A 16,039-nucleotide genomic window follows, 5' to 3' on the forward strand; every position below is an offset into this window, starting at 1 on the left:
TAGTGAGCACAAGATCCTTATGTGGAACTGAGCCTGCATTCTCCATGGAGATAAAACTTGTATCAGACAGAAGGGTCTCAAGAGTTTTCTGTCATTTTAATATTTGCATAATCAGAATTATGTGTTCTCCAAAAGAGTAGATGTTCTTGAGCAGATAAAAAAGGAATGATGTCTTTTTCTCCAAAATTAAAAAACAATTTATATCACTGTTTTTAGGTATTGGATAAAGGAACAAGATTTTTTCAAGCACAAATCCGTTTTGGACTCATTCCTGAAATATGATTGTAAAGATGAATTTAACAAACAGAACCATAGAATTGTGTTAAATTGGGCTCTGTGGTGGGATCAACTAACACAGGAATCCATCATTCTCCCCAGGATAAGTCCAGAAGGCAAGTGTGAGAGAGTCTGAAATATGAACATACTGAATGAGGATTAAATTGGGTATTGGTATTTGAATATTTTGATGTGTCTCAATTTTAGAATTCCTTTTGGTAAATAATATTCAGGTTTTTTAAAATGCAAATCATTGCATTAAGACCTCTTTCTTATCCCAGAGTTTCTGGGAGGGATTTATAATGTGCTAATAAAAGAAAAAAAAAATAGTTAATTGAGATTTCAAGGTTGAGTTTTCATTCCAGCTTCAAAGTGACAATCTTTGTTTTTGCAAATAGTCTGAGTGTCTTGTGTAAACTGGGAATCTGTGCCATAATATAGGGGATCTGGGGCATAACTGTGGTAAACAGTAGCAATTCAGAGAGTAAAATTCTGGCTTACTGTATAGCTGAAGTTTTTGTTTATTATTTTTTTTCTTTTCATCTTTACCCTTCTGAAATAAAGTTTTTATTTATATTAAGGGAAAGAGAAGGGAAAAAGAGGGTTGAACAGGTAAGTGAAATGTACAGCTAATATGTAAGTTTCATTTTAACCACCATAGTAATTAGAAGCTACATCTAGCTCTTTGGCTGTAATACTGATTTTAAAATGAACAGCGCGGCCAGGCACGATGGCTCACACCTGTAATCCCAGCACTTTGGGAAGCCGAGATGAGAAGATTGCTTGAGGCCAGGAGTTCAAGACCAGCCTAGCAACATAGTGAGACCCCCATCTCTACAGAATATATATTTTTTAAATTACCTGGGCAGCCAGGCGTGGTGGCTGACGCCTATAATGCCAGCACTTTGGGAGGCTGAGGCAGGCGAATCACCTAAGGTCAGGAGTTCAAGACCAGCTTGGCCAACATTGTGAAACCCTGCTTCTACTAAAAATACAACAATTAGCTGGGTGTGGTGGTGCATGCCTGTAATCCCAGCTACTTGGGAGGCTGAGGCAGGAGAATCACTTGAACCTGAGAGGCGGAGGTTGCAGTGAACCGAGAGCTCATCACTGCACCCCAGCCTGGGCAACAGAGCGAGACTCTGTCTCGGAAAAAAAAAAAAAGAAAAAATTACCTAGTCATGATGGCACATTCCTGCAGTCCCTGCTACTTGGGCAGCTGAAGTAGGATTACCGCTTGAGCCCAGGAGGTTGAGGCTGCCATGAGTGCACCACTGCACTCCAGCCTGGGCAACACAGCGAGACCCTGTCTCAAAAAAAAAAAAGAAAATAGTAAAAGAAACAGAGGATTTTATATAAAATAATAAAAGAAACTGAATAATTAACATATTATATAAATAGCTATGTCCAGATTGTTACATTTGCTCAGTAATTTAGTGTTGAGTTACATGTCAATAAACATAATTATGTTTTAAAATGTGTTTTGTTCTTCATGTAGAATACAAATCATATTCCCCTGAAGCCCTCTGGAGATACCTCACAGCTCGCCATGATTGGTTAAACATTATCTTATGGATTGGAGAATTTCAAACCCAGCATGGTTATACTTCATTTCAGCAGAACAAATGGCCCCTTCTGACTATTGATGTTATTAACCAGAATACTTCCTGTAACAACTACATGAGGAATGAAATTTTAGATAAGCTGGCCAGGTATTGTAACTGTTGAACTAATCCCCAGTGGGAAGAGTACAAGGGAAGAGCAAGAAAAAATAATGGTGTAGCTTTTCCTTTGAAAATGCCAAAAATCCAATGCAGTGCTGTTTCATATTACTATAAAATTTAAAGGGCATCATCTTAACAGTGAAGTTTTAAAATCATATTCATTTGGCCAGGCGCGATGGCTCATGCCTGTAATCCCAGCAATTTGGGAGACCAAGGCGGGCAGATCACCTGAGGTTAGGAGTTCAAGAGAAGTCTGGCCAAAACCCTGTCTCTACAAAAATACAAAAATTAGCCAGGCATAATGCCAGGTAATCTCAGCTACTTGGGAGGCTGAGGTTGCAGTGAGCCGAGATCGCGCCATTGCACTCCAGCCTGGGCGACAGAGCGAGACTCCATCTCAAAAAAAAAAAAAGAACACAGGCATTTTACGTCATGTGGGTAGTAAATAAGCTCTTAAGTTCTAGACGCAGGTTCCTCCCAAAACATTTTATGCACTTTGGTATAGAAATGTTCAGTTTTCAGTAGGGCTATAAGGAACAAGTGACAAGAGCTGAGAAGGGGATATCTTAGTATCCTGTCTCCTGTGCTTCATATTGCTACGTGTGTGCTGTGCATGTTCTTGAAGTAAGAGAACTGCTGAATTAAGAAATAGTGAGGGGAAGTAGCTCTTGAAGTGATACGAAGATTTTAAACTTCAATTCATTTAGAAAAACCTGTTAAATTGAACCATATGAACTTGCCATTTCTGTGGGTCAAAAATGGCTGAATATCAACAATTTCATATGGCTCCATTTAATCTATCTTTCTAACCTGTTGAAATAGTATAAAGAAAGCTAATAACATGTATGTTAAGTTTCTTAAACATTTTTATGTATTATTTTCTATTTATACTTACTGTGGTATACTTGCAGCTGTATTTTCCTCCCCAACTTAAAGACGTGGAGAGTCAGATCCAGGGACGTTAAGTGCTTTGCACAAGCCAGTTAGTTACAGATTTAAATCCCTTAGCCCCTGATTTTCTTTCCTTTTTTTTTTTTTTTTTAGTAGAGACAAGGTTTCACCATGTTAGCCAGGATGGTCTCCATCTCCTGACCTCGTGATCCGCCCACCTCCGCCTCCCAAAGTGCTGGGATTACAGGCGTGAGCCACTGTGCCCAGCCAGTCCCTGATTTTCTATTCATTCTTCTCTCCATTGCACTAAATGCTCTTATTTACTACTAGTAAATATTATAGAACTTGTCAGCTTACCTAATATTTTGCTTGGCATTTGGTTTTTAAATTAATGTATATATGGTTTTAGAATTATGAAATTAGTAAATTAATGAACTCTATGCCACCAGATTAAAGAAGAAAAATCATACCACCCTATTAGATACAGAAAAGCATTTGATAAAAATTCAGCCTATTTACCACCAAAACTATTGGCAAACTAAGCATAGATACAAACTCCCTTAACTTAATTGGTTTGTTTTTTTTTTTTTTGAGATGGAGTCTTGCTGTGTCGCCCAAACTGGAGTGCAGTGGCATGATCCTGGCTCACTGCAAGCTCCGCCTTCCGGGTTCATGCCATTGTCATGCCTTAGCCTCCTGAGTAGCTGGGACTACAGGCGCCCACCACCACGCCTGGCTAATTTCTTTTTATATTTTTAGTAGAGACAGGGTTTCACCGTGTTAGCCAGGATGGTCTCAATTTCCTGACCTTGTGATTCGCCTGCCTTGGCCTCCCAAAGTGCTAGGATTACAGGCGTGAGCCACCGCGCCCAGCGTTTTTTGTTTTTTGGGGGTTTTTTTTAATTTTTTTTTTTTTTTTTTTTTTTTGAGACAGAGTCTCATTCTGTCACCCAAGATGGAGTGCAGTGACACTGTCTCGGCTCACTGCAAGCTCCGCCTCCCAGGTTCACCTCATTCTCCTGCCTCAGCCTCCCCAGTAGCTGGGACTACAGGCACCTGCCACCACACCTAGCTAATTTTTTTTTTTTTTGTATTTTTAGTAGAGACGAGGTTTCACCGTGTTAGCCAGGTTGGTCTTGATCTCCTGACCTCGTGATCCACCTGCCTTAGCCTCCCAAAGTGCTGGGATTACAGGCGTGAGCCATCGCGCCTGGCCTAAACTCCCTTAACTGAAAAGGAGTATCTAGAAAAATCCTTTTAGCCAACATCATACTTACTAGTGAAACACTGTGAGCATTCTCTTTAGATTTGGAGAAAGACAAGCCTGCTACCAAGTTGATCTTTAAATATAGTGCAATCTCAGTAAAAATCCCAGCCGTTTTTTTTTTTTTTGTATGTGTGTGTGGATTATGACATGCTGATTGTAAATATTTATATAGAAATTAGAGGGTCTGCTGGGCGTGGTGGCTCACATCTGTAATCCCAGCACTTTGGGAGGCTGAGGCAGGCAGATAACTTGAGGTCAGGAGTTTGAGACCAGCGTGAACAACATAATGAAACCTCATCTCTACTGAAAATACAAAAATTAGCTGGGCATGGTGGCACTTGCTTGTAATCCCAGCTACTCGGAAGGCTGAGGCAGGAGGATCACTTGAACTCAGAAGGTGGGGGTTGCAGTGAGCCAAGATCAAGCCACTGAACTCCATCCAGCCTGGGAGACAGAGTGAGACTCCATCTCAAAAAAAACAACAACAAAAATAAATTAGAGGGTCAAGAAGAGCCCTGAAAAAGAACTTGCCCTGCCAGATATCAAAACTTATTCTAAAGCTGTAGCAGTTAAGATAGTGAGAGTATTGGTGCTGGGGTAGAGATCAGAAGTGTGAGCATAGAAACAGACCTATACCTGTATGATCATTTTACATATGACAGAGGTGGTCCTGCACAAGAGTGGGGAAAGAACCATCTTTCTGATAATGGGGCTGGAATAACTGAATAGCTATATGGGGAAAAAATATAATTAGATTCCCCTCCCTACCGTATATTGTACATTAAATCAGTTCTGGGTAGATGTTAACACCTAAATGTCAAATGTGAAAGTATAAAATTTGGAAAATACTATAAGTGAATACCTTCACAACCTTGGGAGTAGTAGGATATATGCTTTCTAAAAGGCCTAAAGGGGCAAAGATCTGTCACTGAGACCAAGAGAGCTGCCTGACAGGAGTTGTGATCCTTAGTGTAGGGTGTCAGCCAAGCTGTAGTCACCCAGCACAGAGAGAGCCAGGGTATTTCCTCTTATCTCCTGATGGAGCCCTCCCATTGAGTGAACTAAAACAGAAGTCTGAGGACACTGGAGTCTTATAGTAGAACCCATAGAGGTGAGCCTCCAGGAACACAGAGTAGGGTGACGCAGAGTAGAGCTTGGATCTGAGGAGAAGGATACCAGCACATAGCTTCTCACAAAAGAGGAAGCACAAATGGCTAGTAAACAGGAAAAGATGCTCTTCCTCATTTGTAGGTAAGGAAATGCAAATTTATTTTACCCGAAATTTAGGAACAACTAAAATGGACCTCAGTGTTTCACTAGTAAGTATGATGTTGGCTAGAAAGATTTTTCTAGATATGCCTTTTAAGTTAAGGGAGTTTGCATCTATGCTTAGTTTGCCAATAGTTTTTATCATAAATATGGCTAAATTTTCTCAATGGTAGAGTGGATAAATATGGTATATTCATACAATGGAATACTGTATAATAATGAAAAATAACAAACTATACCCAGAGGTATCAACATGGCTAAATCACACAATGTTGGGTAGAAGAAATAAGGTAGAGAACAATATATCCAGAATGTTCCACATAATACAAAGTTCAAAATACGCAAAATCTTAAATTATTTGGGATTACATATAGGTGTAATAAAACTGTGAATAAAAATAAAAGGGCCACAGTGGCTCACACCTGTAATCCCAACACTTTGGGAGGCCTATGCAGGAGGATTGCTTGAGTCCAGGAGTTTAAGACCAGCCAGAACAACATAGACCTCGTCCCTACAAAAAAATTTAAAAATTGAGTGTGGTGGCACATACCTGTCATCCCAGATACTCAGAAGGCTGAGGTAGGAGGATCAGTTGAGCCCAGGAGGCGGAGCTTGCAGTGAGCTGAGATGGCACCACTGCATTCCAGCCTGGGTGACAGAGCAAAACCCTGCCCAAAAAAAAAAAAACCTACTAAAAAATACAAAAAACTAGCTGGGCAAGGTGGCGGGCGCCTGTAGTCCCAGCTACTCGGGAGGCTGAGGCAGGAGAATGGCGTAAACTGGAGAGGCAGAGCTTGCAGTGAGCTGAGATCCGGCCACTGCACTCCAGCCTGGGCGACAGAGAGAGACTCTGTCTCAAAAAAAAAAAAAAAAAAAAAAACTACTAAAAAATACAAAAAAAAAAGTATGGGAATGACTATCATAAAAGTCAGGATAGTGGCTACCTCTGGAGGTAGCAAAGGGCATGCAGTAGGGGAGGAATACGCCAAGGGCTTATAATGTTCTATAATTAGGTTAGTGGTTCCATGATGTTTCTATAAACTCCATATACAGGTGTATGTTTTCTTTACTCCTTTGGTATATATGATGTAACAGTAACTTTGTAAAAAGTAATATTTACATGCAGATTTCTATTCTTGTTCAGTAGTTGGTCTATTTAAATTATTCTGATGTAGCATGATGATTTTGTTTGAATATTTTGGTGAATTTCTCAGTGCTTAGAGCATCCAGCTTCAAGGGTTAACCACTGTTGCTATACTGGGTAATGGTTCCCGTCAAAAACCAAAAAATGGAAATAGCTTGATTTAGATATTTAAAATAATAAAGATAATTTGAGTCTGTCATTACTACTTTTAAATACTACAATGGTGCAGAAAATTTTATTAGAAATCCGCAAAATATGTGTCAGAGAACATACAGAGTAAGAAGTGGCAGCATTAATTTGTCAATGCTTATTTTTAAGTAATTGAGACTTAAACTGTGGACGTGATTTGGTCTACTCTGAACATAGCGACTTTTTAACTTGCCATCCTGTAAATCTGTCCATAGGAATGGGATTTTTCTGGCATCTGAACTGGAAGACTTTGAATGCTTCCTCCTAAGACTGAGCCGTATTGGAGGTGTAATACAGGATACCCTCCCTGTTCAAAACTACAAGACCAAAGAAGGTTGGGATTTCCATTCTCAATTCATTCTCTATTGTTTGGAGCACAGTCTGCAGCATCTTCTTTATGTCTACCTTGACTGTTACAAGTGAGTACTGAGAATGCATTTGTCCTTGATCAGGTCTTCACGTTTTCTCTTTGCATATGACTCCTGAACGTGACTTTTAGGAAAATAGTAAGCATTCACACGAGGAATACTGATCTTTTTGAAGTAGTTTTCTCCATCTCAACAACTGATACATCTTTGAGTTCAGTATTACATTCAGCAAAATGCTTATGTGTTTTTTTGGTGATATTAATTCTGTAGTATCTCTGTTAACCTTTTAAATAATTTGACTTTAGAATACAATGAAAGAAATGCTTTAAAAGGTTTGAGAGGAAGATTCTAAAGTTTCACTTGGAGTTTACTTTGATACTTTGTTTACCAAGAGAATGCTAAATGACTTTGATTTCATAGCAAGATGTATTTCACTTCAAGGTATATTAGATATGCTCTAAAATTTATATTTATATAGACACACACACACAGAGAAAGAAAGAGCAATACATCAGTATATGTCTACCTAAGATTAACCTGCAGAATCATATCTGTGCCCAGTGTTAATTGCTATTGGGTCAGTAATAACAATAACAATAGAAGTAGTCTTTAATATATGAGTATTTACAATGTTATCACTAAACTAAGTAGTTTATATGCATTATCTCATTTAATCTTCACAAAAACTCTATGGGGTAGTTACTCGCATCTCCATTTTACAGATGAAGAAACAGGCTTTGAGAGAGACTAAGTATCTTACTTAAGGCACACAGCTAATAAGTGGAAGAGCTGATTTAATTCTACTTAATTTTTATTCCAGAGCCCACATTTGTACACTCATAGGCAGCATTTTAATTTTACTTATTTTGTGTAGTAAAGACTAGAAATTGGCCGGGCACAGTGGCTCACATCTGTAATCCCAGCACTTTGGGAGGCCAAGGCAGGAGAATCACTTTAGCCCAAAAGTTCAAGACCAGCCTGGGCAATGTAGTGGGTCTTCTTCTTTACAAAGAAGTGAAAAATCAGCCAGGCATAGTGGCACACACCTGTAGTCCCAGCTACCTGGGAAGCTGAGGTGGGAGGATTGCTTGAGCCTAGGAGGTCCGGGCTGCAGTGAGCCATGTTTGCGCCACTGCACTCCAGCCTGGACAATACAGTGAGACCTGGTCTCAAAAAAAGAAAAAAAAACAGACTAGGAGTTTTTGATGTGTCATATCATTAGTCTTACTTAGAAATGTTGTCTCCAAAGCTACTAGCAAGAGAACAGATTTAAGAGCTGTATTTTCAAAGTATGTATTCTGAGCCATAATTCCTCAGTTGTAACCTCTCTGTAGTTGTGTAAGCTTTTTATTTGTATTTTATTTTGAGACAGTCTCACTCTGTCACTCAGACTGGAGTGCAGTGGCACAATCATGGCTCATTGCAGCCTCAAACTCCTGGGCTCAAGCAATTCCCCCACCTCAGCCTCCCAAGTAACTGGAACTATAGGCGCACACCAGCACACTTGGCTTGTAAGAGTTTTTAAAAAGCCTCTTATTAAGTTTGAATATGCTAAAAAGTCTTTGCTGTAAAAACCAATAAAATATGAAGTATCTTAAAGTACAAGGTATCTATTAATCTGACAAAGAGTTGGTTAAATTTCCTCATGGTAGTGAACATATGATGTCTCTAAAATCTCTGTCTCTGAAATTGTCTGTTTCCAGATCATGAAGAATATGTAAAATACAACACAAGAGTGGGAGTATTTTGTGTTATATTTACTTTTTAATTCCAAGATTCTTTTTTTAAATGCTAATCATCACCTGAGCAAACATGGTTGTAATTGTCTTATCCTGTATGTTAACCAAAGAAGTTTTTTGTTTGTTTTATATACAGACTTAGTCCTGAAAATTGTCCCTTTTTGGAAAAAAAAGAGTTACATGAAGCACACCCTTGGTTTGAATTTTTAGTTCAGTGTCGACAAGTTGCCAGTAATTTAACAGGTATGGGTATACTGTATGAAACACAGAAACTTTCTTTGGATTAATCACTGGTCTGTTGAATGGTATTAAACTTGTGAACTCTTTTAAATAAATTATTTGGCTGTGGTCAACTATCTGAATGTAATCTAGGCTCACACTTTAGGTAAGAAGTAGAAGGCCAAAAAGGTTAGCTGCCAGCCAGCCAAGAAAAGCTAGACCTGGAGCAAAGACTTTACGTGGTTTTGTCCCCTTCCCCTTAGCATCGTGCTCTAGGATTTCCCTTGTCCCACCAGTTTGTCAGAGGCTGAATTCCTGCTCTCTGGTCGACTGGCACCCTTTTTCCATGAAGAAGTGGTCTGTCTTCCAGATCCCTGTTTTGAATATTTTAGTAAGGAACTCCAAATGGAGTTAAAAGAAATCCATAGTATGTGTGAGATTGTTGTGTCCTCTGCAGTGGAGCTGCTGATGTAGAGGCTTACTCTGGTTGTAATCAGACAGAAAAGCCTTGTTACCCCTGAGGACTTAGCTGGTGTTATCCCAGAAACAGGGAAAAGGGGACAGGCTGAATGACCACAGACAAGGAATGTCAGCAGTCTTTCAGTTACATATAATGTCCAGTTTCTCTCGAAATGCAGAATTTTTTCATAATGTGGGTTTTGTTTTCTGGTTTTGCATGCTGATTATGAAGTAATATATGTTCATTGCTTAAAAAAAAATTAGAAACCACAGACAGCTATCAAGAAGGTAATACTGGCCAGGTGTGATGGCTCACACCTGTAATCCCAGTGCTTTGGGAAGCAAAGTGGAAGGATCACTTGAGGATAGGAGTTCAAGACCAGCCTGGGCAACATAGTAAGACCCTGTCTCTACAAAAGATTTTTAAAAATTAGGTGTGGTGGCATGCTCCTGTAATCCCAGCAATGTGGGAGGCTGAGATGGGAGGATCACTTGAGCCCTGGGGTTAGAGGATGCAGTGGGCCATGATAGTGTCACTGCACTCCAGCCTGGTTGACAGAGCAAGACCCTGTCTCTCTTTTAAAAATAAATAAATAAATTAATTAATTAAAAAGTAATACCTCCATGGGTAGCCTTGGTACATAGGAAAATAACCACCCGTAGGTAACCACTGATAATATTTTAATGTATTTTGTTCCAGTTATTTTCACTGTACTTTTTAAAAACCTAGTCTCTATTGTATTTCATTCACCTAACAAATATTTATTGAGCTCCTACCTTGTGACAGAATATTGTACAACAAGAAACATCTGTGTTTTTATATACTGCTTTTTTGTGTAATATTATAACAGAATTTTCCCACATTCTTAAAGACAATGACCATTTTAAATGTTTACATAATATTTCATTGTATGGATATACCCTTATTTAATTTACTGTTCTCTCATTTTCTGACGAGGCCATTTTCCATTTATTATAAATAATAGTCTTGAACATATTTCAATATAAAGTTTTGTCCTTATTTCAGATCATTTTCTTAGTACAGATAGGTTTTGGGATATAAAACTATTGGGTCAAAGGTTATACATATTTTTAAGGTTCTTGCTGTAGGACCGGATTGCTTTCCAAGGGAGTTGTACAGTTTTATGATTTTATTGTAAGTCCCAGTCTCTACTCACTGTGACCAGCTCTAATGCTTGATGATTTTTTTTAAATTATTGCTAATTTGATAGGTAGTATATGGCATCTAATTAATTTGCATTTCTTTGTTGCTGGTGAATTATGTACTTTTATGTGTCAGGCATTTATATTTCCTCCTTCATAAATTGGTTATTTCTTTTGCCCATTTACCTGTTAGAGTCAGTATTTTTGGCATTGATTTGGATGAGCTCTTTGTTGAGGACAAACTCAGCAACTCTTTAGGTTGTCATTTGTTATAATTTTTCTCTCAGTTCATTGTTACCTTTATTTTTTTTTTTTTATTTTTTTTTTGAGATGGAGTCTCGCTCTATCGGCCAGGCTGGAGTGCAGTGGCTGGATCTCAGCTCACTGCAAGCCCTCCTGGGTTTACCATTCTTCTGCCTCAGCCTCTCCCCTGGTAGCTGGGACTACAGGCTCGCCACCTCGGCCTCGGGCTAGTTTTTTTGTATTTTTTAGTAGAGACTGGGTTTCACCCATATTAGCCAGGATGGTCTCGATCTCCTGACTCGTGATCCTCAGGCCGGGCCTGCTCGCCTCCCAAAGTGCTGGATTACAGGCTTGAGCCACCGCCTGGCCCATTGTTACCTTTTAATTGTCTTTGAATAGAAGTTTTTATTTTTGTGTAGACAAATATTTTTCCCCTCTGTGATGTTTTCCCATTGCTTTTACACTTAGGAAGCCCTTTTTTTTTTTTTTTCTTCACTGTGGATAGAGTTAAAAATTTATATTATTTTTCTCACATTTATGTAATTCTTAATTTAGTATTTATCCCTCTGTCTTTTATTTTCCAGATCCCAAACTGATCTTCCAGGCTAGCCTCGCAAATGCTCAGATTTTGATTCCCACCAATCAGGCCAGTGTAAGCAGTATGCTATTGGAAGGACATACCCTCCTGGCCCTTGCTACTACAATGTATTCTCCTGGGGGTGTCAGCCAGGTATGGATAGCACTTTACAACAAAATGGGACTGATTTTTAAATTTAGCAGAATTATCTATGGATTGTCTAGATCTCAGTTGATATTAAAATATAACTATATTCAAGTATTTCATTAGATTAAAGAGCAGAGGACAAGGCTGAATTTTAAGATTTTATATCTCAGCCCGGTGCAGTGGCTCACTCCTGTAATCCCAGCATTTTGGGAGGTCGAGGCGAGCAGATCACTTGAGGTCAGGAGTTTGAGACCAGCCTGGCTAACATGGTGAAACACTGTCTCTACTAAAAATAGAAAAAACTTAGCTGGGCATCTTGGCACATGCCTGTAATCCCAGCTACTTGGGAGGCTGAAGCATGAGAATCACTTGAACCTGAGAAGCGGAGGTTGCAGTGAGCCAGGACTGCGCCACTGCATTCCAGCCTGGGCAACAGAGCGGGACTCCGTCTCAAAAAAAAAAAAAAGGAAATAAATTTTTGACATCTACAATTTAAAGGGAATGAAGCCAGGTGCATTGGCTCATTTTTGTAATCCCAGCCCTTTGGAAGGCCAGGGTAGATGGATCGCTTGCATACAAGAGTTTGAGACCAGCAACATGACGAAACCTCCGTCTCTACAAAAAAATTTGTTTTAATTAACTGGGCATGACCGGGCACGGTAGCTCACACCTGTAATCCCAGCACTTTGGGAGGCTGAGGCGGGTGGATCACTTGAGGTCGGGAGTTCAAGACCAGCCTGGCCAACGTGCTGAAATGCCATCTCTACTAAAAATACAAAAATTAGCCGGTCATGGTAGCGTATGCCTGTAATCCCAGCTACTCAGGAGGCTGAGGCAGGAGAATTGCTTGAACCCAGGGGACAGAGGTTGCAGTGAGCTGAGATTGTGCCAGTGCACTCCAGCCTGGGCAACAGAGCAAGACTCCATCTCCAAAAAAAAAAAAAAAATTAGCTTGGCATGGTGGCATGCTCCTGTAGTCCCAGCTACTTGGGTGACTGAGGCAGGAGGATTGCTTGAGCCTGGGAAGTCGAGGCTGCAGCGAGCCAAGATCATACCACTGCACTTCAGCCTGGGTGACAAAGTGAGACCCTGTCTCAAAAAAAAAAAAAAAAGCTGGGTGGGGGTGGGGAGGGGAATGAATATGTTATGTAGAGATTCTTTTTTCCCTTTAGTTTGTTTTCCAATACTCCAGATTTGTTTTCAGAATACAATTAGGATCCGCTTGCTTCTGGGAGTAAGAATACTTTAGATCTGTGGCTTGGTAATTATTCTGTACTATTTGCCCTCTTAGGTCAAAGGAAACCATAATCTTCAGCTACCCATATAAACTTTATTGAGGGACCTAATGGAAATGTGCCCATCTTTGCTTTTTAGAAGTAGAGTGGCCTGTTTAGAGGGAAATTAAGAATGTTGTTTAATATCGAATCTTCAAAAGTTTCTTACTGGTGCTAGCTTAACTTAATACCACCTTTTTTAGATTGTTGCAGTATACTTTACACGACTATTTAATTGTCTATTTTTAATCACCTGTCAGAAATTAGAGTCATAGGATAACTTTAGAGTTGAGTGAGAAGTCATCTAGTTTAGTAGTTTGTAAATATTTTAAAATATATATGATTGAATTAAATATTGGCAGAGTGGTTTTTCAAACAATTTCTCTACAGCTTGAAAACCACTGATCTAGCTGAACTTCCTAATTTTGCAGCTGGGGAAACAAAGACCTGATATTAAATATCTAGCTAAGGTCACATAGCCAGTTTGTTTCAGAACCAGAACAAGAACTGTTAACTTATGACTACTTGTCTAATGCCATATTCACTACCACATACTCTTCTCAAGCTAATCTTGTTTCACAGGGTTCTTGTGAGAAAAAGACTTAAACTTTGAGAAGAGAAAAATGCTGCTCTCCAACCTGTTATCTGTCTTTTTACTTAGGTTGTTCAGAATGAAGAAAATGAAAACTGTTTGAAGAAAGTGGATCCCCAGCTTTTGAAGATGGCATTAACTCCTTACCCCAAGCTAAAAACTGCTCTCTTCCCACAGTGCACTCCTCCTAGTGTCCTGCCATCTGATATTACACTCTACCACCTTATTCAGGTACAGTATTTAGGTGGTCAGTATTTAGGTCTGATAGACCTAAATATTCAGCCAGGAAAACAGAAATCACTCTAGATCTTTCAACTGGAGGGCATTTAACATAGGGAATTACTTATACAGCATCATAGCAGAATGGAGAAACCAAACACGATAGTGAGACAACCCCAGATAACAAAATAGGAAGCCATGTTCTTGCACCCCTAAGGCTGCAAGAACAATGCAAAAAAGTGGTGTTACCAGAACCCAGAAGCTGGAGCCATTTCTGGGAATTAAACTAACAACCAGACTGCCTAATGGGAAGTGGGAACATAGAGTATGGAGGTAGATGCCCCAGGAAAATGCAGGGGGGGAATATCTTGACTTCTCTCTTCTCATCTTTAGTCTCCCACAGTGTCTTTGTGGCTATATTTATCTGGTAGCCAAAGGGCAAAGGAGCTTGGGAAATGTAGTTTCCTGCAATGCTGAGCAGAGTGGGAAGGGTGGAGGTGGGTCAGAGCAAACAGTTGACCAACATACCTATCTGCTGCTTTCATCAAAAGCACTCTATTCTGCCACTTGTAACTTCTAACTATCTCTTCTCAATGAATCAGGGATGTTTGTTTAAATCAATGCTTTTTAATCTTTTTCAGAACCTCTAAGAATGTAAGAAAGCTACAAACCCTCTACCCAGAAAAATTACACATATGCATATAATTTTGCTTACATTTCAAAGTGATTCACAGACTCCCTGAAGCCTAGTCAGGGACCCTCGGTTAAGAACACCTTCCTTTGCCTATTTCTCATTTCAAAAGGCTTTTTCTTTTTTCCCTGAATACACATATTCTCCTAGTATCTATAAGGTTTATAGCATAAGGTTTATAATTCTATAAAGGAGCCGGGTGCGGTGGCTCATGTCTGTAGTCCCAACACTTTGGGAGGCCAAGTTGGGCGGATCACCTGAGGTCAGGAGTTCAAGAGCAGCCTAGCCAACATAGTGAAACCCTATCTCTACTAAAAATACAACAATTAGGCAGGCATGGTGGCACGTGCCTATAGTCCCAGCTACTCGGGAGGCTGAGGCAGGAGAATTGGTAGAACCCAGGAGGCGGAGGTTGCAGTGAGCTGAGGTTGCACCATTGTACTCTGGCTGTGTTCAAAGAATTTATGTCCAGAACGATAAGCTTTAAATTGCCTTGGAAAAGGGGAAGCAGACTACCTCTGAAGTCCTTTCATATAATTTTGTTTACCTATTTTAGAATCAATGAATTTCTAATTCTGTTTAACTTTTCCCTTTTTTCAGTCATTATCACCCTTTGATCCTAGCAGATTGTTTGGCTGGCAGTCTGCTAACACACTAGCTATAGGAGGTAAGTCATCATGGGTACTTCTTGAGACATGTTTTAGCAATGTTAACTATAGAAGTTAATATATGTAAAGCCAATCTAGTTTTCTCATTGCTTTTTATTTTAAAAGTAAAGGTGTATTCCAAAGGAAAAATAGTTCGCAGAAGACAGAATTGAAAACATATTGTGAGTTAAAAGTCAATGTATTAGGTTACTAGTGCTGTACTTGCTGAAAAAGGTAATGTGTAACTATTTGATTATATTTCTTCCTTTCAAAAAATTATTCTTCATTTCCAGTATAGTATCATAAAAATTAAAAGCATAGGTGTCAGCATTAAACAAATCTTGGCCCTACCATGTAATTAATACCTGTGTGACCCTGGTCATGTGATCTAACCTCTTTAGTTCTCTGTGAAATGAGGTTAATCACAGTGACCACCTAACACATTACTATTAGAATAAAAGGAGGCAAGGCATTTAAGTACCAGATTCACACACATTGCTGTCCTATAAATACCATAAGACTTTCTCTGATTTATTTTTTTCTGTTCTTAAACTGTTTTTTCTATTTCTCTTTTATCTTTAATATCATGTTATCTGTGGTGCCTCTGCCTATATTACCCTAAATTAGGCTTTGCATTAGTACTTTGTACATAGTATGTACCCAATAAATATCTGTTGACATAAATAAAAATGAATTTCTTAATGTATATGTTTTATAAGTTCAAATTTTGATATATAGAATTTACCTCATGCCCAGAGTCCGGTGTATGCCAGGCCTACAATAGATGTTCAGTAAATATTTGTTGAGTGCTGAAAAAAGTAGTGCTTATTGCATTTATCGAATAGAAATACCCTTTCTCGGCCGGGCGCGGTGGCTCAAGCCTGTAATCCCAGCACTTTGGGAGGCCGAGACGGGTGGATCACGAGGTCAGGAGATCGAG

General features: G+C 39.3%; 1 protein-coding gene across 4 annotated transcripts in view; it reads left to right on the top strand.

Moving 5' to 3' along the window:
• The window catches only part of SPG11 (SPG11 vesicle trafficking associated, spatacsin), a 102,892-nt gene that overhangs the window by 42,147 nt on the left and 44,706 nt on the right, over nt 1–16,039 (top strand). For all 4 annotated transcript variants that reach the window (XR_002523044.2, XM_021940518.2, XM_031668766.1 and 1 more), the window contains 7 exons: nt 217–392; nt 1,775–1,988; nt 6,976–7,179; nt 9,004–9,110; nt 11,537–11,682; nt 13,612–13,773; nt 15,053–15,119. Coding sequence is in view for 3 of the 4 variants with exons in the window: in XM_021940518.2 (XP_021796210.2) it covers nt 217–392; nt 1,775–1,988; nt 6,976–7,179; nt 9,004–9,110; nt 11,537–11,682; nt 13,612–13,773; nt 15,053–15,119 (1,076 nt within the window). In the remaining variant the exon portion in view is untranslated. The remainder of the gene's footprint in view (nt 1–216; nt 393–1,774; nt 1,989–6,975; nt 7,180–9,003; nt 9,111–11,536; nt 11,683–13,611; nt 13,774–15,052; nt 15,120–16,039) is intronic.

The sequence above is a fragment of the Papio anubis genome, chromosome 7 (genome assembly GCF_008728515.1).
Source record: "Papio anubis isolate 15944 chromosome 7, Panubis1.0, whole genome shotgun sequence".
Lineage (NCBI taxonomy): Eukaryota > Metazoa > Chordata > Mammalia > Primates > Cercopithecidae > Papio > Papio anubis.